This window comes from Phacochoerus africanus, chromosome 14, assembly GCF_016906955.1.
Source record: "Phacochoerus africanus isolate WHEZ1 chromosome 14, ROS_Pafr_v1, whole genome shotgun sequence".
Classification (NCBI taxonomy): domain Eukaryota; kingdom Metazoa; phylum Chordata; class Mammalia; order Artiodactyla; family Suidae; genus Phacochoerus; species Phacochoerus africanus.
The window spans coordinates 45,792,050-45,818,835 of NC_062557.1; the positions used below are offsets into that span (position 1 = coordinate 45,792,050).

The 26,786-nt window shown below is 41.8% G+C and overlaps 1 protein-coding gene across 1 annotated transcript in view; it reads left to right on the forward strand.

The window, feature by feature from the left end:
• Positions 1–26,786, forward strand: part of EFCAB5 (EF-hand calcium binding domain 5) — a 96,512-nt gene that overhangs the window by 55,767 nt on the left and 13,959 nt on the right. The window contains exons 10-16 of the mRNA XM_047758403.1: positions 1,979–2,193; positions 4,965–5,121; positions 12,570–12,859; positions 14,904–15,073; positions 16,539–16,767; positions 18,074–18,229; positions 24,350–24,453. Coding sequence (XP_047614359.1) covers positions 1,979–2,193; positions 4,965–5,121; positions 12,570–12,859; positions 14,904–15,073; positions 16,539–16,767; positions 18,074–18,229; positions 24,350–24,453 — 1,321 coding nt within the window. The remainder of the gene's footprint in view (positions 1–1,978; positions 2,194–4,964; positions 5,122–12,569; positions 12,860–14,903; positions 15,074–16,538; positions 16,768–18,073; positions 18,230–24,349; positions 24,454–26,786) is intronic.

Genomic DNA, 26,786 nt, shown 5'->3' on the forward strand with positions numbered 1-26,786 from the left:
CCTAATACAGAGGAAGTGCTATTTAAATAGTTGTAAATACAATGTAAATGCTATGTAAATAGTTGCCAGAATGTGGCAAATTCCATTTCTGCTTTTTGGACCTTTCTGGAAATTTTTTTCCTAATATTTTCAATCCACAATTGGTTGAGTCCTCAGATGCAGAACTTTCAGATACAGAGGGCCAAATATTACACTTTTTTTTACTGTGACATGGCCCTGAAACCACTTTGAGGCTATGATCCAGATATACAAAGGGAATAAGATATTAGAGATTTGAACAATAGAAATCATTCCAGATATTCCTCTCCTTGGTAGTTCCACATCCAAACATGTGAGGCAGGTGAGGATCTATATTGGGTTTTTTGGGGGTTTTTTGTGTGTGTTTTTTTGTTTTGTTTTGTTCTTTTTGTCTTTTGTCTTTTTAGGGCTGCACCTGCAGCATATGGAGGTTCCCAGGCTAAGGGTCTAATCAGACCTGTAGCCACTGGCCTACTTCATAGCCACAGCAATGTGGGATCCAAGCCTTGTCTGCGACCTACACCACAGCTCACGCCAACATCTGATCCTTAACCCTCTGAGCAAGGCCAGGGATCGAACCCACAACCTCATGGTTCCTAGTCAGATTCGTTAACCACTGAGCCACAATGGGAACTCCAATATTGTTTTTGAAGACTTAGAAAGAAAGACCTACTCAAAAGAGAGAGCAAAGGGTAGCTTTCAGCTCTCAGTAAACCTTTTGTTGCTGCTGTTGTTGTTTTTTTTCTTTTTAGGGCCACACCTGCAGCATAAGCAAGTTCCCAGGATAGGGGTCCAATTGGAGATGCAGCTGCTGACTGACACCACAGCTCACAGCAACACCGGATCCTTAACCCACTGAGGGACACTATGGATCGAATCTGAGTCCTCATGGATCCTAGTTGGGTTCTTAACCTGCTGAGCCATGATGAAAACTCCAGTAAACCATGTTTTTAACAACAATTTTTCTAACAAGTACTCATATTTTATTGCAATGCTGTTGTATCACTTTACCTTTCATCAACAAGTAGTGAAACTTATAAAGATTATTCTCTTCCTATCTGCAATTTTTTCTCATTTAAGCATGGATCAAACGACAAACTTTCTATCCTCCATATATTTGGTAAAATTGCATGGCATTGATTAAGCTCTTGTGGCCTGATAATTCATTCCTCTTCTCCTGGTCTTCTTTATTTCCATTTTGCTTTACCGTTTTGACAAATGAATAGGTGATCCTTTTTAAGTCACATCAGTGACTCATATGGAAGGCATAAGGGCATGAATGATTGGATTAGTTAATAAATCAAACAAAAATCACTGAGTTCTTTTATGAAATATGCTTCATATTATAACTTGGAGCTTCAAGATAAGGCTCTTTGGAGGAGAAATTGTAGTGGTGGTATTTACAGACAGAGCCAGGCCGCAGCTGGCTTCCAGCACAACTGAATCCAAGGGCTCAATAATACCCCCAGGACACTGTCTCTTTGCCTCTCAGCCCCAGTCTTCTCTGTGCAACTTTCAGTTTTAGGTAGTTTTCTCTGCATTGTGGCAAAAATGTCCATGAAAGTGTCTCTAAGCCTACATCCTACTAGTTCAGGAATCAGAGCACAAGAAGAATGATTCTTCCCCAGTGGTTTCCTCAGTAGTTCTGGGGCTAATTCTTGTTGGCCTATAGTGAATTAATTGCTTTCATATGTGAATCATTGGCCAGACCTACATCACGTGGCTATCCAAGAGGCAAGAGCAGGGGAGGCTCAGTACTACCTGATACATCTAAACTGATGATGTATCTGATAAATTTTCCCAAATTAAAAAAGGAGGGTGCTGTCCTCATGAAGGGAGCATGGATTCCTGACAGGAAAAAAAGTAGTATATATACATTATAGTAAGTACTGATATGTTTTTCCTGACCTTTGATAAAATCGTTCACTTCATTGTTTGATGTCTGTTTCCTGCTTGATAGACCTACACTCAATTATCAGAAATATTCAGTCTTACACAGAATTAAAAGGTAGGAGTGCCTTCAATGGAGTTTCCTTCAATCTGCTCCAGTTTGTGCAACTCCTGGAGACATTCGTTGGTGAAGACTCCCCCTTGAGTGTCAGCGAGGCCCTTACCTCTTTTTTTAAGAGGGGCTTTGTTGAAACAAAAGAAGAGAAAATGAGTGGCTTAGAAGAGGTAAGTAATATTACTTATCAATAAAACAACTGAGGTCACTATTATAAATAAATCTATCAATCTCAGTTATTCCTAGTGTATCTCTTCTTATATAATTTACAACCAAACCTATCACTTTACTTCATTGAGCATGGCAATTAAATACTTCATTTTATTGTCAAATGTTCTAAGATCACACTCCAGAGAACTGGTTCCCCTAATAATAACATGATTTCTGATGGCAGGAGATGGTTTATTGTATAGCTTTGTTTTTACTCCTCTGAAGTTTGAAGAACAGATTCCAAGGAGCAGATATGTGTGTGTGAAAAGATGTCTGGGTATGTGTGTGCACCGTCTGCTGTGTGAGCACATCTACAAATGCACACACATAGGGGCACAATAGTGGCTTGAATATATATTTTTATTCATGTGCGGGCAGAAAATATTTCCTAAGAACTTGCTACTTACTTGGATGAAAAGTGCAAACACATTAGCTGATACAAACAATTTATGTGCTTTTATAGGTCCACCAGGCATATTCAGTAACCTCCTCAGTCATACAAGTCTTCTCAACCTAATCTAGAGTTGATATCTCTTGTGCATCCCCAATTACAGTCCTCCCCCCATTTGACCAAATGGTATATTTCACTTTTTTTTTTTTGTCTTTTTAGGGCTGCACTTGCAGCATATACAGGTTCCCAGGAAATCAGAGCTATAGCTGCTGGCCTACGCCATAGCAATGTAGGATCCAAGCCACATCTGTGACCGACATCACAGCTCACAGCAACGCTGGATCCTTAACCCATTGAGCGAGGCCAGGGATCGAACCTGCAACCTCATGGATGCTAGCCAGATCCGTTTCCACTGAGCCACGATGGGAACTCCATCTTTTAGCAATGAAACCCACTTAAAATAAATAAATTACTGTCAAAATGACATAATCTAGTAAAACAAAAATATAAATGGGAGTTCCCATTATCATTCTAGTCCACTTACCATGCTAGTCATGATAATGAACCTGACTGTTATCCATGAGGACATGGGTTTGATCACTGGCCTTGCTCATTGGGTTGAGGATCCAGCACTGCTGTGAGCTTTGGTGTAGGCTGGCAGCTCTGATTTGACCCCTAACCTGGGAACTTCCATATGCCATAAGTGCAGCCCTAAAAAGACAAAAAAAAAATAAATGGTAAATAAAACTAATATCAAGTTAGGTCAGTGTCATTTTTTTGTTTTAATTTTTTATTATAGTTGATTTTTCAATGTTTTGTCAATTTCAGCTATACAGCAAAGTAACCTGGTTATACATAAACATATATATATACACACACACACACACACATCCTTTTTCTCATATTATCTTCCATCATGTTCCATCACAAGTGATTTGATACAGTTCCCTATGCTATACAGTAGGACCTCATTGCTTATACACTCCAAATGCAATAGTTTGCATCTACTAACCTCAAACTCCCAGTCCATCCTGCTCCCTCCTCCTTGGCAACCACAAGTCTGTTCTCCAAGTCTATGAGTTTGTTTCTTTTCTGTAGATAGCTTCATTTGTGCCATATATTATATTCCACACATAAGTGATATATGGTATTTGTCTTTCTCTTTCTTACTTCACTTAGTATGAGAATCTCTAGTTGCATCCATGTTGCTGCAAATGGCATTATTTTGTTCTTTTTTATGGCTAAGTAGTATTCCATTATGTATATATGTACCACATCTTCTTAATCCATTCGTCTGTCAATGGACATTTAGGTTGTTTCCATGTCTTGGCTATTGTGAACAGTGCTACAGTGAACATAGGGGTACATGTACAAAAAAAAACCCTGAAAGGACAAGCTACAGAATGGGAGAAAATAGTTGTAAACAATGCAACTGAGAAGAATTTAATCTCCAAAATATACAAGTAACTCATACAACTCAATAGCAAAAAAAAAAAAAAAAAAAAAAAACACAAAAAACAAAAAAAAACCCAATTGAAAAATGGGCAGAAGACCTAAATAGAGATTTCTCCAAAGAAAATACATCGATGGCCAAGAGGCACATGAAAAAATGCTCAACATCACTAATTACTAGAGAAATGCAAATCAAAACTACAATGAGGTACCACCTCAAACGGGTCAGAATGGCCATCATTAACAAGTCAACAAATAGCAAATGCTGGAAAGGATGTGGAGAAAAGGGAACCCTCCTACTCTGTTGGTGGGAATGTAAATTGGTACAATCACTGTGGAGAACAGTATGGAGCTACCTCAGAAAACTAAACATAGAACTACCTTATGATCCAGCAATCCCACTCCTGGGTGTATATCCAGACAAAACTTTCATTCAAAAATGTCAGTGTTAAATACAAAAAAGAATTTTTGAACATTTTTCAAAATCCATTGTTTGAACACTGCTGTCCATTCCCTTACAAGACATATTCCGTCAAGAAGCCAGGCAGGGTACTCCATTTGTTTATCACATTCTTGAACAGCCAACAACGGAGTGGAAAGGAATGAGTTAAAGATTCTCAAGGAGTGCAGTCCTTTTCCTAAATTAGTGTGTTTTAAGTCAATGCAGAGAATGTCTGCTTTTGGGGGGGTTTAGAGGTGAGACAAAGAAATGATATTTAAAGGATTAAAATTAAATGCTTCATTTCCCCCTTAATACCATGGTTAGTCCCAAAGCAAAGCTGTTTCTACAAAAAGTTTATCTGCACTTTGGGGGGAATAAGCATAGGATGCCAGCTAGCACAATGAACAGTATATCTTCTGTGTTTTGTCATCCTGTTTGTATCCTAGGCTAAACAAAATGCGTCCCAAGTCCGACGGAGACTTCTCCTAAAAGCCCTCTTTCAGAAGTGGGACAGTGATGGCTCAGGCTTCCTGGATCTGAAGGAAATTGATGAACTTTTGTACACATACAAGGAGGGAATGGAAAAAGAATCCATGAAGAAAGGTAAAAACAGGAATTTTCTTAAGTTGTGATAAGACCTTGGCTTCAAATTTCCCTGTATTTTGATGATATACAATTAAAAGACTAGCTGTTCTAAAACTATGAGATACTACTTCACACCTACTAAAGTGGCTATAATTTTTTCAGCTTTATTGAGGTATAATTGATATGTGGCATTGCATAAGTTTAGGATGCTCTGATTTGATACACATACTGCGAAATGATTACCATGGTAGCTTAGTTAATACCTCCATCACCTCACATAGTTACCATTTCTTTTCTGTGGTGAGAACATTTAAGATTTCCTGGGGAGTTCCCATCATGGCGCAGTGGTTAACGAATCCCGATCCGGCATTGCCGTGAGCTGTGGTGTAGGTCGCAGACGCGGCTCGGATCCCGCGTTGCTGTGGCTCTGGCGTAGGCCGGTGGCTACAGCTCCGATTCGACCCCTAGCCTGGGAACCTCCATATGCTGCTGGAGCAGCCCAAGAAATGGCAAAAAGACAAAAAAAAAAAAAAAAAAGATCTTTCTCTTTGATGTGATAGCTCATTGTGGTTTTGATTTGCATTCCCCTGGTAATTAATAATGTTGAGCATCTTTTTTTGCACCTTTGGTTATTCTTCATGTATTCTTTGGAAAAATGTCTATTCAGTTCCTCTGGCCATTTTTCAGTCTTGCTATTGAGTGCTTGCTATTGAGTTGTATGAGTTCCTTATATACTTTGGATATTAACCCCTTATCAGATAAACGATTTGCATATCTTTTCTTCCACTCTGTATGTTGCTTTTTCATTCTGTTGTTTCTTTTGCTGTGCAGAAGCTTTTTAGTTTGATGTAGCCCCACTCATTTATTTTTGCTTTTGTTACTTATCTAGTATGGCTGTAATTTAAACAATGGAAAATAACAGTGTTGGCAAGAGTGTGGAGAAATTGGAACCCCTGTACATTGTTGGTGGAAATGTTGAAAATGTCAGAGCAATCAGGAGTGGAATATGCTATAGAGCGCTTTGTCCAAGACCCTATACATAGATTCCTTCTGTGTACCTGGCTACCCACACCCTTGGGGTTAAAAGAATTCCAGAGTTCCCTGGTTGGCAATGGATCCAGCATTGTCGCTGCTGTGGTGTGGGTTCTATCCCTGGCCTGGGAATTTTTGCATGCTGCAGGCACAGCCAAAAAAAAAAAAAAAAGAAAGAAAAGAAAAGAATCCAAACTACTCCACAGTTCTGATTATTTTCCCTTCTTGTTTTATCTTTCTGCCTCTACAAGGTCTGATTCACCTCTCAAGTCTAGATGACTTGCAAGTTTTCCTTGAATTTACTTAACTTTTTTTTTCTTTAACAGCCCCGCCTGTGGCATATGGAAGTTCCCAGGCTAGGGACTGAATCCAAGCCACAGCCATGATCTATGCCGCAGCTATGACCTGTGCTGTAGCAGTAGCAATGCCAGATCCTTTTACCCACTACACTGGGCCAGGTATTGAACCTGTGCTTCCACTGCAACTTGAGCCACTGCAGCACAGCAGAACTCTTCCTTAACTACTTATTGTCCTTAAAGACTTTTCTTCCCCTGTATTATATTTTTCTCCCCTGATCAATACTTCCCAATCAAAAGCTACTAAAATTCTTATTCCAATATAGTAAGTTCCCTCCTCGATTTGATTAGATCCCGGTACAAATGGTTTTGCTCTTTATTGGGTTTAGGATTTACTTGGTGACTTTGGCGTAACAGATTTCAAATTTTTAAGGCATATAGTGTTTGAGGGAAAGAATGGTCGTGGTTAGTTAAGTCATCAGCCATTCAAAAATCATTGTATTGGTTGCTCTTGAAAACCTGTTCATCAACTGTCATTTGTCATTAACTGTGTCCTCTGCAAACCATATATTACACTACACTACTTGTCTTAAACTGCACCCAAAGACAGTTTACTTAATGAAGCTTCTAAAAGCATAATGAGGTGGTTTCCACTTACAAGATGAGAAAACTTCATAACACAGAACTATGATCCACAGAGGAAAAGATGCTACGAAATGGTCAGGAGAGCTGGGTCCCAATACTGGACCTTTCACTAAATGGTCACGTGACCATGAGCAAGTCTCTGAACCTCTGTAGAGCCAGGTGTCTTCATGGATAAAACAAAGAAGTTGGACGTGAGGGATCTAGAATTTCAGGGACCTAAGGATGAAGTTATAAGAAATTTCCAATACCTCTGATTAAAGTATAGCAATAAGGATAGGTAGATAGCATGAAATATAATGGTTTAAGCGCAGAAAATGAGAATGAGGAAAGTAATGAGGCAGAATCTGCTGTCAGAAGAAGATGCCTGCAAGCAAGAAGAACAAATTATTCTCTCCACAGGTAGGCTTATACTGCATGACTCTCTCTGAACACGTAGTTGTAGACATCTGGCCTGAGGAGATGATGGCTGATGGAAGAAGAAAGGAAGATTTATATTCTTCAAAAAATGGAAGAGGAGTTCCTGTCGTGGCTCAGTGGTAACGAACCCGACTGATATCCATGAGGACATGGGTTTGATCCCTGGCCTCGCTCAGGAGGTTAAGGATCTGGCACTGCTGTGGCTGTGGCTGTGGCTGGCAGCTATAGCTGCAATTCAGCCCCTAGCCTGGGAACTCCCATATGCTGTGGGCACAGTCCTAAAAAGACAAAAAAAAAAAAAATTCTAAATTTAAACTTCAGGTAATAACTCATTGGTAAATCTTTAAATGGCTTTCTGTTTTTGTTTTGTTCTAACCTTCTCATCTACTTTTTTTTTGGTCTTTTTTTGTCTTTTTCCAGGGCTGCGCCCACTGCATATGGAGGTTCCCAGGCTAGGGGTCTAATCAGAGCTGTAGCCGCCAGCCTACACCACAGCCACAGCAATGCGGGATCCGAGCCATGTCTGCGACCTACACCTCGGCTCATGGCAATGCCAGATCCTTAACCCACTGATCGAGGACCCGCAACCTCATGGTTCCTAGTTGGATTCGTTTCCACTGAGCCATGATGGGAACTCCCTTCTTATCTACTTCTGTGTCAAAGAGTAAAACTTGGGATTTAAATGCAGTTAAGTCACAGAATTAGAAATTTCTAGAAATGTTTCTTCGGTGGTCTTCAAAATGGAAGTTTTCTATATGAAAGGTGCAACTTAAAACTTTTAGCCTGTAATTTTCTGTTTTTCTTACTGTCTAATACAACATAATCTTTTGAATAGAAATATCACATATAAAAACCTATGGAAGGTGTTCCTTCTGCAGTGCAATGGGATCAGCAGTGGGGCCAGAACACAGTTTCTATCCTGGCCCAGCACAGTCGGTTAAAGGATCTGGTGCTGCCGCAGCTGCAGCATAGGTTGCAACTGTGGCCCAAATCTGATCCCTGGCTTGGGAACTCCATATGCCACTGGCGCCCAGAAAAGAAAAAGAAAGAGCTGTAGAACATGTGACTTGTCTGCCTTGTAGAATTAATGGAATAAATCACTCTTCCCCTGTTACTTCCCATGGAATAGCTATTAACATTTGTTGGATATGCCCTTTAATTTTCTATTAAATAATAAGATTTGCTATAAGATATTCTATTTAAATAGAACATTTACGTCTCTTAAAATTACAACATTTTGGGAGTTTCTGTTGTGGTGCAGCGGAAACGAATCTGACTAGGAACTATGAGGCTGCAGGTTCGATCCCTGGCCTCATTCAGTGGGTTAAGGATCTGGTGTTGCTTTGGTGTAGGCTGGCAGCAATAGCTCTGATTGGACCCCTAGCTTGGGAACCTGCATATGCTGCAGATGCAGCCCTAAAAAAGCCCTTCCCCCAAATAAAAATAAATAAAATAAAATTACAACATTTTGGTGATGTATGTAGTCTGTCACCAAATTCGAGAAATCTGGAACATTAAAAACATCTAAAATCTCATTGAAAACCTCAACAACATGTCTTTTAAAGACACTGAAAATTGGACAAGTAGTAAGTGTAAAACTGCTGCTGTTTCTTCACTCTGGAACAAGGACTCTCTGAGAAATGCCGCAGTCTTTCTTTGATTTCCCTTACTTTGACCTTATTTGATGATCACAGGCCAGTTATTTGTAGTGTGCCCTTCTTTTAAGTTTGTCTAATGTTTCCTCATAATTAAATTCAGGTTCTTCATTTTCGACAGGATTGTCATAAGTGATGCTATATTCTTCTCACTGAATCCTATCAGAAGTCCCATGAAATAAAACAATATCTGTCAGGTCCCTCAACTTTAAAGTTACTCTTTTTCTCTTTCTAATCAGTATTTTGTGAGTGTACTTTGAAACCATGTAAACATCACCTTTCTTGTCAAACTTTTCATGAATCCACTTATAATTGTTTGTATTTATGGTTTCCTATTTTATTCAATGGGCTATAATCCCTTATTATTTCTTTTTGATGCTCATATTGTCCCAGATTGATTCGCAAGAGTTCTTTTGATCTGGCTCCTGTGCCTTACCCTCCCCTCCAATTTTATTATGAAAAATTTCAAACATATAGCAAAATGGAGAAGGGGATTTAGAACCTAGAATCTGAGTTCTACGTGTGCTCCTTGCTCCCAGGTTCCTGCTCCCAACTTCTCATAGAGAATATGTACATGTGTGTATGTACACAAGCATTTATATCTGTGCACATCTCTGTTAATATTTTTTTTTTGTCTTTTTTTTTTAATCTTTTCTAGGGCCACTCCTACGGCATATGGAGGTTCCCAGGCTAGGGTCCAATCTGAGCTATAGCCACCGGCCTACACCAGAGCCACAGCAACGCGGGATCCGAGCCGCGTCTGCGACGTACACCACAGCTGCCGGCAATGCTGGATCCTTCACCCGCTGAGTAAGGGCAGGGACTGAACCCTCAACCTCATGGTTCCTAGTCAGATTCGTTAACCACTTCACCACGACGGGAACTCCACATCTCTGTTAATATTAAAAACCATAAGTCCATAGCTCCACATCCAACCCAATACCACAGAGTTCATTCTAGTTTTCTCCCTTTTTCGTAGCTGCCTTCTCTCTTGTTCATATTATCACAAATGTATTTGTTTGATCAGTCCCCCTGTATGGAGTTAATCTCCAGCACACTGTCTTCTTCCCTACAGCAATATCCTTTCTATGCTTAAGTTCTAACACCTGGTATTAATCTGGCTCTCCCACAGTTTCCCTCCTCACTCTGCTCAGGCTCTGACATCCCACACCGGATCCCCCCTGCAGGTGGAGGCCCTTCACACATTCCTTCGGCTCTGTCATTTGATGAAAAGACACCTTTTTAAAACATAGATGCCCTCCTCCATCTACTCAGGCTTCTGACTCCTCATACTGAGCAGTCCCCTGCCTGGAAGTTCTTCTAATTTTGCTTGGGCCCTGATTCCCCATGCTGGCTACCCCTCCACACAGACACCCTATTTAGGTTCTGACTTCTCCGGCCAGGCTGTCCCTTCATTTGGATGTCCTTCTCCCCCTGCTCAGACTTAACTATCCCATGTGGGGCATACCCTCTTCATCCTGTGGGTTCTGGAACCCCAAGTTAGACCACCTTTCTCCAGAGCTGCCTTCTTCATTCACATAGGCTGAAGATTGCCCTTGCACCTGGGTAACTTCCTCGCCCTACTAAGGCTCGGACAATCCATGCCAAGGCACTTCCTGCATGTATGCCCTCCTTATCCCACTTAGATTTTGATACCTGGTTTTGGGACACTAAGGCTTCCCTTCAACAGGAGCATATAGATGCTTAGCTTGCTCTGTCCCACCTAATGGCTTTGGGACCAAATTGTTCAAGAAGAGAAGGGAAAAGAGAAGAAGAAGGGGGAGGGGGAGGAAGGGGAGAGGAAGAAGAGTCCAAGTCATAGAAAACCCAGCCTAAAGTGGTTAAGCAAAAAAGGACTATATTGGTTCATGTGCTGGGAAAGTTCATGGCTAGTTGAGGATACAAGAAAATTTGGTAGTTCAAATAGTGAAGAGCAGGTATCTGCTTCTTTCTCTTTCATTGGCTCTGCTCTCTTCTGTTTTGACTCCATTTTCATACAGCCTCTCCCTTTGTGGTGACCAGATGCAGTCTTACATCCTCAGAGGTTTATTCAGGTCCAGTGGGAATAAGAAGGAACATAGCCACTTCCCAATCATTCAAACAGAATCTGGCATTAGTATGAGATAAACCAACCACTCTGGGTAGGAGACTAGAATGTCCTAACTGGCTCAGGCCTGGGATGCATGCTCCACCTCTAGAACCGTGAATGGAACTCCGCTCAAACACATGAACTGCAGTGGGAGTGGAGTGGTTTCCCCAAAGCAAATTTTGGGACACAAGTACCAGAAGAAGGATGAGTGATACTAAAGAACCAACATCAACAAAAATCCCAATTACAGAAATGAGAATCTTTCATGTAATAAGATGATTAAAAGTACCAGGCAGTATTTGTTAATTGTCAAATAAATGATATAGAATGGATCCTATTGTCTTACAGGGGAAGGAGAGAAGTCATGATAGAAACCTTCTTGAGGAAGGAGGGATTTTTGAACTTTAAAGGGGAAGAGCCCATACCTTCGGACCTATTAATTTACAGTAAATATATATATAAAAAAAGTTTGTGCATGTATACCGGGAAAGCTGTACAAAAATGCTCATAGCATTGTTCATAAGAGCAAAATACTGGAGACAACCTACACACTCACTGACAGAAGAATAAATCAACTAACAGTGGTATCCTCACAGAATGATGAGTGAAAATGAATGAGTCACAGCTACAGGAAAAGCATGGGTGGATATGGTAGCATAATGTTGAATTTTAGAAAAGCAAACTATGTTGGAGTTCCCGTAATGGCACAGTGGAAACGAATCTGACTGGTAACTATGAGGTTGTGGGTTCGATCCCTGGCCTCACTCAGTGGGTTAAGGATCTGGTGTTTACCATGAGCTGTGGCGTAAGTTGCAGATGCAGCTTGGATCCTGCATTGCTGTGGCTGTGCTGTAGGCCAGCAGCTGTACCTCTGATTCAACTCCTAGCCTGGGAACCTCCATATACTGCAGATGTAGCCCTGAAAAGCAAAAAAAAGAAAAAAAAGCAAACTATATTGTATATATTGTATCTTTTGTGGCCATAAAATCCGTTGCCTAAGACCAACAGGATAGGATTGTGTGGTCCACTGGATATGGACGGTAAAAGGCAGAAAGTAGTCAAAGTTGACCCTGGGGTTTCACTTGGCTGGGTGGTAGAATTTTAAAAAACAAAACAACACAAACACAGAGGACATGGGTATCATCTTGAGTTCAGCATAGGAAGTCACTATAAGATATTCTGTTGGGCTTAGAGATGACTTTGATATACCTGGTTTTCTATGAGAAGCAGTTGTCAGGAACTTCGATTTACTGGAAGAGAGGAGGATGAAAATTCCCCCCACAGATGAATGAACTTTAGATTATTTCTTGGTTTTGTGTTTATGTCTTTTAGCTAAACTACACATCCAATTTCCAAAGCCACACCCTGATCATGAAGTGAGGCTGTCTTCAAAACAGTTTCAGAAATACATAGAATTGGTTGTATCTGAACTCAGGGGCAATGAAGATCACGTTCTGGAAAACGTTGTGGAGTTTCTGATGAGTGCTTTAGAAAGGAGCCATGTGGAGAGTTTGAGGAATTGTGCCAGACAGAAATGGCTACACCAAATCCAACGAGCTGCAGAGACAAGTGGAGTATCCTTGGATCCAGTGTATACTGAGACCTTTAAGGCCCTCACCCAGGTGAGTTTTCTAAAATGATATATAAAAGAAAAAATTTCCTGGAGTTTCCTTTGGGGCTCAGCTGTTAAGGAAGCCAACTAGAATCCATGAGGATTCAGGTTTGATCCCTGGCCTCGCTCAGTGGGCTAAGGATCCGGTGTTGCCGTGAGCTGTGGTGTAGGTCGAAGATGCGGCTCTGATCCTGCATTGCCGTGGCTGTAGTGTAGGCCGGCAGCTTCAGCTCTGATTTGACCCCTAGCCTGGGAACCTCCATATGCGGTGGGTGCGGCCCTAAAAAGCAAAAAGAAAAGAAATAAAAGAAAAAATTTCCTTACAGTAGGTGATGTTCAATGGTCTTAAAGGAGGAACACATTAAATTCTCTTGCAACATCACTGGGTACTTCTATAGATGTTTTATTCATTCGATGCATTACAGTGACCTAAAGCCTAGGAAAGATGTAGCTGGAATGATTGCAGGTTGGCAAGATAGAAGCAGAGAGGAAAGGTATAAGAAACAGAATTATGTCTTGGGATTTCTAATTTCATTTGTACCAAGAGTCAAATGAGCTTAGAAGAGACAACAAAGTTACATTAAAAATATTACCATTAAGGAGATATACAAGCAATTCAAGCTACATTTTCCCTGCATGTTTTGGGAGCCAGGTTTAAAAGGAATTATTTAAATCATAAAGTCATTATAAAGTAGAATCCAACATGACACAATATTTCATGGTGCTGCCTAAAAATGAGCTAAGACTATTACAGAATCCTGTCATGCACACTACTGTATATAAAACACATGACCTGGAATGGGCCACTGTCCACAGCTCTGCTGTCCCCTCAGACACGTCCACCTTGCTGCTTCTCCCAGGTAGAAACAGCATGGGACTCTTCTACATATATCACAGCTTCCATTGGTCTGGGGAAACTACGTCACTCATCTCAGCTAAATAGCAACATTTGATTGTGGATTCATCTGAATGGCTAGCTTTTCCAATGCAGTAGGAAATGATATGGCCAGGAACAGGAGACCAATCAAGAAGAGAAAGTATTGTTCCAACTTGCTTCAGAGATCTGCAGTACCCTAAGAAGCATCTTACTGCATTTTTGTTAGTCTATTAATCAGAAGAAATCAAGGCAGAAGGGAAAAGAAAAGCACAAAAAGCATGTCCTCACTCTGGGGGCTTATTTAATGTCATTGATAATATTTTAGGTATAGAGAATTTTCAGTTATTTTAATTAGACGTTTTACTTGCACAAAGTCTGCAACCTGGAGCCCAAAGTAATCCTTCCCTGAAATGATATAAATCAAATGTCATAGCCAAACTATGTTAAGAATTTCTTGAGAGTGTTTTCCCCCATGTTCATATCATAGTAGATGATCAAGAAATATGAGTGAAATGAAATCATCTTCTTGCCCCAGCTCTCTAAAATAAGTACTTTCAACTGAAGCCCATAGACATGACTATGGTTCAAAGCAATCCCAGTTTTAAACCTCTAAATTTAAGTAGACTTGAGAGAGTTTTTGTTGTTGTTTGTGTGTTTGTTTAGTAAACCAGTCTGGTTGGCATAAAGAAAATCTATTCCACTCACTAAAACTCAGGTTTCAGGAATAGCTGTGGGGTCAGCCTTTCCCCCAGTGCCCATGAATGGTAATATCTGCATTGTTTATTCAAGAAAATAAAATTATTGGGGTCAGATGCACCAGTTGGCTAATGAAGGGAGACATATTAAGAGAATAGCTTTTACAGAGTTCCCATTGTGGCTCGGTGGTTAGCGAATCCGACTAGGAACCATGAGGTTGCAGGTTTGATCCCTGGCCTTGCTCAGTGTGTTAGGGATCTGGCATTGCCGTGAGCTGTGATGTAGGTCGTGAATGCGGCTTAGATCTGGCATTGCTGTGGCTGTGGTGTAGGCCGGTGGCTACAGCTCTGATTGGACCTCTAGCCTGGGAACCTCCATATGCCGTGGGTGCAGCATAAGACAAAAAAAAAAAAAAAAGAGAGAGAGAGAGAATAGCTCTTTGGCTGTTTGCAAATAAATGACCAGAAACATTTTGCCATAGGATTCTAAAGCCCATGGAAACAAGAAGATCAGTGCTCACATTTCCCTCTTAGAAGAAAACCTACTACTGCCTGATAGAGGGAATGTTCTATTGAGGAATGTAGCTTGTACTTTAGACGATGCTCCATTTGTACTGAACAGAGTGCTTTATAGAGACATGAAGGGGATCAGGTAAGAGTTTCTTCAAGAGGCTGCTTTAACCTTTCAAAAAAAAAAAATTCCTTTCCTAAAGAAAACTAGCCTTGAAATCCTAGTTAGCTGCCCAAGAGGGTAATGCCTCAAGTCACCAAAGTTTCCAGAGCAACAGGTGATGGGTTCCAGTCTTGGATGATTTCACCTGATTGTATCTAGAGCTAACTCTTAGGCATGAGTTTTCCATGGAAGGACTCTGCTTCCCAGTATCAGTTCAATTATTTCTGCCTGCTCTATAAGTTATGTCTCCTGTATCCTGTTTATATATGTTTTCTCCATTACAATCTAAGCTTATTTTAAATTTTTTTACTTTTTTAATAATGATTTTTTTCTTCATTATAGCTGTTTTACAGTGTTCTGTCAATTTTCTGCTGTATAGCATGGTGACCCAGTTATACATACATGTATAGATTCTTTTTTCTCACATTATCATGCTCCATCATAAGTGACTAGATATAGTTCCCAGTGCTACACAGCAGGATCTCATTGCTTATCCATTACAAAGGCAATAGTCTGCAGCTATTAACCCCAAGCTCCCAATCCATCCTTCTCCCTCCCCCTCCCACTTGGCAACCATGAGTCTATTCTCCAAGTCCATGATTTTCTTTTCAGTGGAAAGGTTCATTTGTGCTATATATTAGATTCTAGATAGAAGTGATATCATATGGTGTTTGTTTTTCTCTTTCTGACTTATTTCACTCAGTATGAGAGTCTCTAGTTCCAGCCATGTTGCTGCAAATGGCATATTTTGTTCTTTTTTATGGCTGAGTAGTATTCCATTGTGTATATATACCACATCTTCCTAATCCAATCATCTGTTAATGGACATTTAGGTTGTTTCCACGTCTTGGCTGTTGTGAATAGTGCTGCAATGAACATGCATGTGCATGTATCTTTCTCAAGGAAAGTTTTATCCGGATATATGCCCAAGAGTGGGATTGCTGGGTCATATGGTAGTTCTATGTATAGTTTTCTAAAGTACCTCCATACTGTTTTCCATAGTAAGCTTATTTTAAAATTTTCCTCTCAAATCAGACTCTCTAAACTGGGTCTACTCTCTGACATATAATCTTAATGATTATGAATGGATTTTTTTTTTTTTTTTTTTTTTTTGCTTTTCAGGACTGTACTTGCAGCATATGGAAGTTCTCAGGCTAGGGGTCAAATCAGAGCTACAGCTGCTGGCCACAGCCACAGCCACAACAACATAGGATCCAAGCCATGTCTTCGATCTACATCAGAGCTCACGGCAACACCAGATCCCCGTCGCACTGAGCGAGGCCAGGGATTGAACCCATGTCCTCATGGATACTAGTCAGATTCGTTTCCTCTATGCCACAACAGGAACTCCCTGATTATGAGTGGATTGATCTAGTTTCTTGCATGGTTTAATCTAAAGCCCCCTCCTGTGCCTTTCTCCCATTCTCATGTTCCTATGCCTCAGCTTTACAGTAGTGGATGAAGGGAAGCCAATACACGTCCCCCAGGTTCAACACCATGGGAACATCTACTTCTGGAACTATTCCCGCAAGAAGAATGATCAAAATGGGTCATTCCTGGCTTTGCCTCTTCAGGATGCATCTATGAGGATCTTTGGGGTCTTGGCTGTTGACACCTTACGAGATCCCCAGAAAATAAACATCTTCTTACCCCATGAGATAAGATTCTATCAGGTAAGGCATAGAAAAATTCTTCAGGGTCAATAGTAGGGTGGCCTCTCCTATACTTCTTAAAAAATGAAACCTGAGAGTTCCCACTGTGGTGCAAGGGGTTAAGAATCTGACTGCAGTGCCTACTGTCACTGTGGAGGTGCAGGTTCGATCCTCAGCCCAACGCAGTGGATAAAAGAATCCAGTGTTGCTGCAATTGCAGTGTAGTTTGCAGTTGCACCTCTGATTCATTCCCTGGCATGGGAACTACCATGGGCCATGGGTGCAGCCGTTAAAAAAAAAAATTAAACCTGAAACCAGATGAGAGTAAATCTATGTATATAGATAGTGTCATCATACATGTATCAGTCTTTGGAGAAATTCCCCATCAGGTGTGGAAGGACTCGGTCTCAGTTGTACATCTATGCCTCGGCCTGTCTGGAAAGATTGTGTCCCATTGTATTGATCATAGGAATAGCATTTTCTGCTATACAACATGCTATTAGACTATTAGACTGCTAACTAAAGCCTAAAAAGTAGGAATGAACTTTTAGAAGGGACATATTTATGTTTTATTAATAATCGTATCTAGAAATCCTTTGCTTTTTCCACAGATGGTGCTAAATATGATATGGATTCCCATAGTTTTTGATTTAAGTGTTATAATTGTTGAGGATGAAGAATGAAGGAAAAGCCTAAATGTTTCTCAACTATCCATGTTCAAATTAGATCTCAAAAAAAGAGAGGTGTGCAGTTCCCTGGTGGCTTAGCAGATTAAGGCTCTGGCATTGTCACTGCTAAGACATGGGTTCGATCCCTGGCCCAAGAGCTTCTGCATGCCACAGGTGCAGCCAAAAAACAAAACAAAACAAAACACTGGAACACTGCCTTTTGAGAAGTGATGAATGATTTGTAGGAAATAAATTACCATTAATTAAAAAGAGAATTCAATTGATGCATAACTAACTGTTTTACTGTTTTAAAAAGAAAAGACAACTTATGGGGTTCCCATCATGGCTCAGTGGTTAACGAATCCGACTAGGAACCATGAGGTTGTGGGTTCGATCCCTGGCCTTGCTCAGTGGGTTAAGGATCTGGCATTGCCATGAGCTATGGCGTTGCCATGAGCCGTGGTGTAGGTCGCAGACACGGCTTGGATCCCGAGTTGCTGTGGCTCTGGCGTAGGCCGGCAGCTACAGCTCTGATTAGACCCCTAGCCTGGGAACCTCCATATGCCGCAGGAGCGGCCCTAGAAAAGGCAAAAAGACCAAAAAAAAAAAAAAGAAAAGAAAAGAAAAGAAAAGGCAATTTAAAATTTCTGTCTCTACAGGGTGTTGCCAATGTCTTTAGTGCTGCCTATCACTACGTCCGCAGCAGGGAGCACATCCTCCATATTATAATCACCGGCATCGGCTGGCTCTACAACATCATCACATCCAGCATCACTGCCATCACTACATATTTCATTGAGCCTGGCCTAGAGCAGGTAGGCAGGGCTGGGCAGTGTTAGATCTCCCCTGGGTAACAGAATGTCTAGATGCTATTGTCTTGCTAGTATTTTAAAAGCATGGTTTTGTTTGTTTGTTGTTTAGGGCTGTGCCTACCGAATACAGAAGTTCCCAGGCTGGGAGTTGAAGTGGAGCTGCGGCTGCCGGCTTATGCCACAGCCACAGCAGCTCTGTATCCTTAACCCACTGAACAAGACCAGGGATGGAACCAGCATCCTCATGGATGCTAGTTGGGTTCTTAACCCACTGAGGCACAATAGGAAATCCTTAAAACTATATATAGTTATTAGGCTATGATCCATCCCAAGATCGTCTTCTGTTCCAGTTGTGGTGACGAGGAAATGAATCCAACTAGTATCCATGAGGATGCCAGTTCCACCCCTGGCTCAGTGGGTCAGGAATCTGGCATTTCCATGAATTGTGGTGTAGGCCAGCAGCTGCAGCTCTGATTCAGCCCCTAGCTTGGGGACTTGCATATGCTGCGGGTGTGCCCCCTCCCACCCGGAAAAAGAGAAAGAAAGGAAGGAAGAAAGGTGGCTTCAGGGGTCTGTAGTTTTAGAAATGTGATGCTGTGGGTGCGACCACAAGGGTCACTATCCTTCTGGAGGTGAAGACCATCTCCTGAGGAGGAAAGGAGGACCACTCGGCAGCCAGGTCTGGGTGGGGTCGCAGTGAGGTAGAGACCAGGACAGCCTGTCTAAACCTGTAGCCAGGGTTTTGTCCTAGGTGGAAGACGCTAGGTGAGGTCTCGATGTTAAAAGTGGTTGAGGATGCTGTAGAGATACTGTTTTTAGGCATTCAACTATGGTAACTTCCTAAGCCTCCTCTTTACTTTTTGCAGTCCCTCTAGATCTACTCTCTCCTCCTTTCTCCTGTGTATTCTGTGTCTCAAAAAGTAGACTGAAACAATGGACTCCTTGGCCCTTTAGCCTCTGCTTGGGTTTGTCCAACGAGAGCCACCAAAAGGAGTTTGGTGGGCAGGAGAGTGAGGCTGGGGTATCTCCCTTATGGCTCTCCCTCTGCCAGGTTGCTCTGGGCTAGCTGTGTTGCTTGACTGAAGGCCCCACACCTTTGGTCAGATGGCTGTCTTCACACAGCTGTCCTTTCCAGGTTCTGATCATTGCTTCCTCCCCTCACCTCTGCAGGCTGAGTGGTAGCAGCTGCCATTGTTATTGGGCCTGAGATTCTAAAAACTGCCCATGCCTTCACATATAGTCTCTTTGTAATAAAACTCTCTTCAACTTACCCAGTACTGGCGTGTCTGTCATCTGTTTCCTCCTAACACCCTGACTGATACGAATCGTAAAGTAGATTCTGAGACACCCCACCCCACCTCATGCCCACGTTCCTGTAAGGTAATGAGTCACGGAAGAAAAGGAATTCTTACTCTGTGGACAGTAACTACAAATGAGGGAACATAGGAGTTTCAGATTTTCTTAGGTATGAAACTCAAGCTATATCTTTTTTTTTGGGGGGGGGTCTTTTCAGGGTCACACCCACAGCATATGGAGGTTCCCAGGCTAGGGGTCTAATCAGAGCTGTAGCTGCTGGCCTACACCACAGCCAAGCCGCGTCTGTGACCTACACTACAGCTCATGGCATCACCGGATTCTTAACCCACTGAGCAAGGTCAGGGATCAAACCCTCATCCTCATCAATACTAGTCAAGTTTTTTAACCACTGAGCCACGATGGGAACTTCTCAAGCTATCTCTTTTATTGTGAACAATAATAAAATAAATACTATTATTTTTAGTTAATTCATCACCCCAAAGCATCCATGTCTAACTATTTCTTTGGAGCACCGGATTTGTTAAATAGGTCACTGTGGTAAGCAGAAAAATGTTTTCCTCCCACCAAGATCTCCATATCCTAATTCCTGGAACCTGTAAATATGTAACCTTAATGGCAAAAAGCATTTTGCAGATGTGATTAATATTAAGGAACTTGAGATAAGGTATGTGTCCTGAATTAGCCAGGTGGGCCTTATCTAATCATATGCGTTCTTAAAAGCGGGTAACCTTTCCTGGCTGTGGCCCTTGAAAGGTGAAAGTCTGGAGATGGCAATATGAGAAAGAGTTGAAACCCCATTGCTGGTTCTGAAGGCGTACAAAGAGCTTACCTAGGAGCTAAGGTCAGCTCCCAGCTGACAGCAGCAAGGAAACTAAGGCCTCAGACTCTCATTTCCTTGAGGCCTTGAGAGGAACAAACAGCAAATGAGTGGGCAGTGTACTATCTTAAGTCATATCAAATAGGCTTTTGAAAAAAAAAAAAAAGAAAAGGAGTTCCCGTCGTGGCGCAGTGGTTAACGAATCAGACTAGGAACCATGAGGTTACGGGTTTGGTCCCTGCCCTTGCTCATGTGGGTTAAGGGTCCGGCGTTGCCGTGAGCTGTGGTGTAGGTCGCAGACGCGGCTCGGATCCCTCGTTGCTGTGGGTCTGGTGTAGGCCGGTGGCTACAGCTCCGATTCGACCCCTAGCCTGGGAACCTCCATATGACGCGAGAGCGGCCCAAGAAATGGCAAAAAGACAAAAAAAAAAAAAAAAAGAAAAGAAAAAAACCCCAGAGATTAGCCAGTGATTTTTGCTTTCCATCTCATCACATTTCTTTTCCTAAGCAGTACAGACTTGCTGCTCGAGTGGTGAGAAGAGTGGTGTATAATACCACAATTAATGCTTCATTTTACATGATAGAAAGTATTTTTCAACCTAAGGGACTTCAAAAATGCTGTTACGCTCCCTGGAACATTCTCCCCACCTCACCTCATCTCATCACCCTTACGTCCTACCTGAAGCAAATGATAAACTTTACCAAGGGACAGAAATTTTTTTCACAAAGTAAAAAGTCATATCATGATTATTTTCACGAGACCCCCCACCACCACCATTTTTTTTAGGTCCACACATGCAGCATATGGACGTTCCCAGACTAGGGGTCGAACCAGAACTACAGCTGCTGGCCTATACCACAGCCACAGTCACACGGGATCCAAGCCACGTCTGTGACCTACACCACAGCTCATGGCAATGTTGGATCCTTAACCCACTGAACGAGGCCAGGGATCAAACCCACATCCTCATGTATACTAGTCTGGTTCGTTCCTATTGAGCCACAATGGGGACTCCAGAAGACCACTTTTAAAAAATTTCTTTCCAACATTATTATTATTATTATTATTTTGTCTTTTTTTGCCATTTCTTGGGCCACTCCTGCGGCATATGGAGGTTCCCGGGCTAGGGGTCGAATCAGAGCTTTAGCTGCCAGCCTACGCCAGAGCCATAGCAACGCAGGATCCGAGCTGCGTCTGCGACCTACACCACAGCTCACGGCAATGCCGGAACCTTGACCCACTGAGCAAGGGCAGGGATCGAACCCGCAACCTCATGGTTCCTAATCGGATTCATTAACCACTGCGCCACGACGGGAACTCCCCCAACATTATTTTTAATTTTAACAAGATTCCAAGAAAATTTCCAATATAATTTTTTCCATTGGCCATATGATTTTAATCTTTATCTGAAAGAAGAATAAATGGATGAGAGTAGCTAAGACAACGAAGGATGAGAGGGAATTTACAACCACAGTCTGGGGAAGGGTGGCTGATTCTATTCCAGAGGTTGAAGTGATTAAAGTGAGGTTACACTGATAGCATAAAAATGTAAAACTTTCTTGCACTAAAGTTATAAATACAATTAATTGCTTGTGACAGACTTTGCTCTTGAAAGCAAATTGCCAGATATCTGATAAAGGGTTAACACTTTTATATAAAAATAAATGAGATTTTTAAAATACAGAAGAAAAATAAGCAAAGGATAATTTTATTAAAAACAAAAAAACAACAGAGTTCCCTTTGTGGCACAGTGGAAATGAATCCAACTAGAATCCATGAAGATGCGGGATTCGATAAATGAGTCAGGGATCCAGTGTTGCTGTGGCTGTGGTGTAGGCTGGCAGCTGTAGCTCCAATTTGACCCCCTAGCCTGGGAACTTCCTTATGCTGTGGGTGCAGCCCTAATAGGCAAAACAAAAACAAAAACAAACAAACAAAATGAAACAAAAAAACCAACCCAGAGTTTCTGTTGTGGCTCAGCTGGTTGAGAACCCAACATAATGTCCGTGAGGATGTGGGTTCAACCACTGGCCTTGATCAGTGGGTTAAGGATCCCGCATTGCCACCAGCTGCAGCATAGGTTGTAAATGCAGCTCAGATCCGGTGTTGCTGTGGCTGCTGCATAGGCTTCAGCTGCGGCTCCAATTTGACCCCCCCAGCCCTGAAATGTCCTTATGTTGCAGGGGAGCCTTAAAAAGAAAAAGAAAAAGAAAACAAAAAACCCGAAAACAACCCAAACCTCAGAATTCCGTTGTGGCTCAGTGAGTTAAAAATCCAGCATTGTCACTGCTGTGGCATGGGTTCAATTCCTGACCCTGGAACTTCATGCCATGGGCACAGCCAAAACCAAGTAAACAAAAACCCATATGCAAATGGTTAATAAACATGGGGAGAAATGTTCAATTGTTCTCATAATGAAATAAATACAAAGTTAAGTAAAAGATAATTTCTTACCTACTAAATTAAAAAAGATTGAGAAAAGGGAACCCCCCTGCACTGTTGGTGGGAATGTAAGCTGGTACAACCACTACAGAGAACAGTATGGAGATACCTTAGAAACCTATACATAGAACTACCATATGACCCAGCAATCCCACTCTTGGGCATATATCCGGATAAAACTTTCCTTAAAAAAGACACATGCACCCACATGTTCATTGCAGCACTATTCACAATAGCCAAGACATGGAAACAACCTAAATGTACATCAACAGATGATTGGATTAGGAAGATGTGGTATATATACACAATGGAATACTACTCAGCCATAAAAAAGAACAACATAATGCCATTTGTAGCAACATGGCTGGAACTAGAGACTCTCATACTGAGTGAAATAAGTCAGAAAGAGAAAGATAAATACCATATATCACTTATAACTGGAATCTAATATACAGCACAAATGAACATTTCCACAGAAAAGAAAATCATGGACTTGGAGAATAGACTTGTGGCTGCCTGGCGGGGAGAGGGAGGGAGCAGGATGGATTGGGAGCTTGGGGTTAATAGCTGCAGACTATTGCCTTTGTAATGGATAAGCAATTGAGATCCTGCTGTGCAGCATTGAGAACTATGTCTAGATACTTACATCACAACAGAACAATGGGAGGAAAAAGAATGTATACATGTATGTGTAACTTGGTCTCCATGCTGTATAGCAGAAAAAAATTAAAAAATAATAATTAAAATAAAAATAATTAATTAATTAAAAATCATTTTTAAACTATAATTTGAAATGTTTATTAAACATCTAAGTGGAGATATTGAATAGGCAGTTGGATATATGAGCTTAAGAGAAATCCAGGCTGGTAAATACATTATATTTAAAACCATTTGACTGGTTATACAACACTGTGAATATATATATATATGTTTTTGTTTTTGTTTTGTTTTTTTTGTCTTTTCTATGGCTGCACTCACAGCATATGGAAGTTCCCTGGCTAGGGGTCCAATCGGAGCTATAGCCACAAGCCTACACCAGAGCCACAGCAATGTGGGATCCGAGCCGCGTCTGCAGCCTACACCACAGTTCACGGCAACGCCAGATCGTTAACCCACTGAGCAAGGCCAGGGATCGAACCTGCAACCTCATGGTTCCTAGTCAGATTCTTTAACCACTGTGCTGCGACGGGAACTCCACTGTGAATGTATTTAATGCTACTGAATTGCATACTTATGAATGGTTAAAATTATAATAGTTTGCTGTGTATGTTTTACCAAAACAACCGAAAACAAAACAAAAACCATGAGTCTGGACGGGATGACCAATGGAAAGAGAAAGGACAGAAAAAAAAATTCTGAGATCCATGCCCTGAGGCCCTCCAAGTGTTTGGGATCATTGTAGCTAAAAATGATATTGACCTTGACCTATAGTCTGAAAACATAACATCAAAGTTTTTCTAATTTTTTTCTACTTATTTGTCCACAAAAACTTGGATGAGATTTGTCTAATCACTCCTCTCTGAAATAAAATCTTCCTCTTTTTAAGGATTCAGACTATGTTTTACGCAATATGATGGTCACGGGGCACCTGGGTCTAACAGAAATCCACAAAAATCCCCCTACCATCTTTCGGAAGACGTGCATCTTCAGGTATGAGACTTTGTTTTGTTTGACTTCCAGCTTCTGACTCTCATTAGTACACACTGGCTCTCATTCTGATCAGGTTTTGAAAAAAAATTACTATAGACCTTTGTCTGCCTGGGTCCTTTCCCCCTAAAGTCCTTTTAAAAAATAGATTTCAATTTAGTGTTTTATTTTCTATAATTTTCTTGTAAACATGGAATTAACAGAAACCCACCATAATTATGAAAGATATACCCCCATCACTTATCAGAGCTCAACATCTTAATGTTAGCTAGCCTAGAGACATGTGTTTTTTTATTTAAAGAAAGCAGACTGGGATAAAGATGGGGAGGAGGCAGAGAAAGCTGCCTTTAAAAAGTACCCAGTTCTGGGAGTTCCCGTCGTGGTGCAGTGGTTAATGAATCCGACTAGGAACCATGAGGTTGCGGGTTCGATCCCTGGCCTTGCTCAGTGGGTTAAGGATCTGGCGTTGCCATGAGCTGTGATTAGGTTGCAGACGCAGCTTGGATCCTGCATTGCTGTGGCTCTGGCGTAGACTGGCAGCTACAGCTCTGATTCGACCCCTAGCCTGGAAACCTCCACATGCCGCGGGAGTGGCCCAAGAAATGGCAAAAAAAAAAAAGTACCCAGTTCTAGATTACCTTGAATGCATCTCACCTGTGGAATGCAAAGAACACTATTCAACTGTGGGCAGATGCAAAACAGATCCTTACGGAGAATACACCTATTACAAAAAGGACCGCTGCTTCTTAGAGGGTCAGTGTAGGCAGTATCCTATCTCAGATTAGTAGGCTAATTTGACATTTAAGTACTTATGTTCATTCGATTTTAGTTTGGCCTCATACCAGAATATTCATTAAGTTCTAAGCTCTTTTCCATATAGTTGTTTCTTGTGCTGGTCAAGGGTTTTACAGGAGTCCTTGTAACACCCAGACTTATAAGCTAGGATTCCCGTGTGTAACCTAGGGCAGATGCCTTTTATGGAACTTGTTGACTGAGAAAGCTTAATATGATGCAGTCTTTGCTATGGTTATCATACAGTCACAAAGTGATGGCTCAGCTGCAGCAAGGGCAGGAGCAGCAAAAGGACATAATCTTTATCATTGTAGGATTGATGTTATGAAATACCCATGTCCTTTTTGAGGCTATGCAAAGCACCAACATTTTTACACATACCTCAAAGGAATGACATTTCAGTATCAATGCAGATAGGGAAAGGGGGAAAGAGGGAGAGAGATGTGTTTATGCTTCACTAGAGAAAAGAGATACTACATTTCCATGAAACCTCAGGTACCTCCCTGAAGCAGATGCTGTCGATGCCCTGCCCAGACCCCGTGTAATTTCCGCCAGGGCCTGCAGGTCGTGCTGCTGATGACTCACACTGAAACTGTCTGCGGAAAAGCGCCCTGGAGCGTGGGAGCCTCTCAGAAGGAGGTGCCTAAGAGTTGTGTAAACACCTTCCCCCCACACACCCAGAGCAGCTGAGGGCTCTAATGACTGACAAAAGACCTCTCCCCTGCCCCAAGATGGGGCAGATTCTGGGCACAATTTGCCTTCCAGGGCTCCCCTTGGGATCCGGCTGAGGCTCAACTTCACCTGAAATCACTTCTTACGTAGCTTTCCCCCTACCCTCTCCTGCTTTCCTCAGACCCGTAGAGGTTTCTCCTAAGAGCAAGCGCACTCCCTCGTTTGCACAGAGCATCCCTTTCTCAGGCTCTGCTTCTAGGGAACCTGACCTAACACACTCATTGTTCCTTCAGGTATTCAGTCAATACAAGACAATTTATAAATAAAAAACAAGGGCCCTCAGATGAGTATAATTATGGTAAAGACAGTAAGGCAGAGTGTTAGTATGGAGCAGGACTCAGGTTTAGCTTCTTCATTTATTTGTCTTTTCAGGGCTGCACCTGTGGCATATGGAGGTTCCCAGGGTAGGGGTCAAATCAGAGCTACAGCTGTTGTTTCCAGGCTACACCACAGCCACAGATCCATCCGAGCCACATCTGCGACCTACATCACAGCTCAAGGCAACGCCGGATCCTTAACTCATTGAGCAAGGCCAGGGATGGAACCTGTGTCCTCATGGATACTAGTCAGATTCATTTCCACTGAGCCAAGATGGGAACTCCTAAAGTGCCCTTTTTTTTTTTTTTTTTTTAAGGGCACACAACCAGCATATGGAGGTTCCCAGACTAGGGATGGAATTGGAGCTGTAGCTGATAGCCTATGCCACAGCCACAGTGATGCAGGATCTAAGCCGTGTCTGTGACCTAAACCACAGCTCATGGCAATGGCAGATCCTTAACCCAGAGTGGGGCGAGGGATCAAATCCATGTACT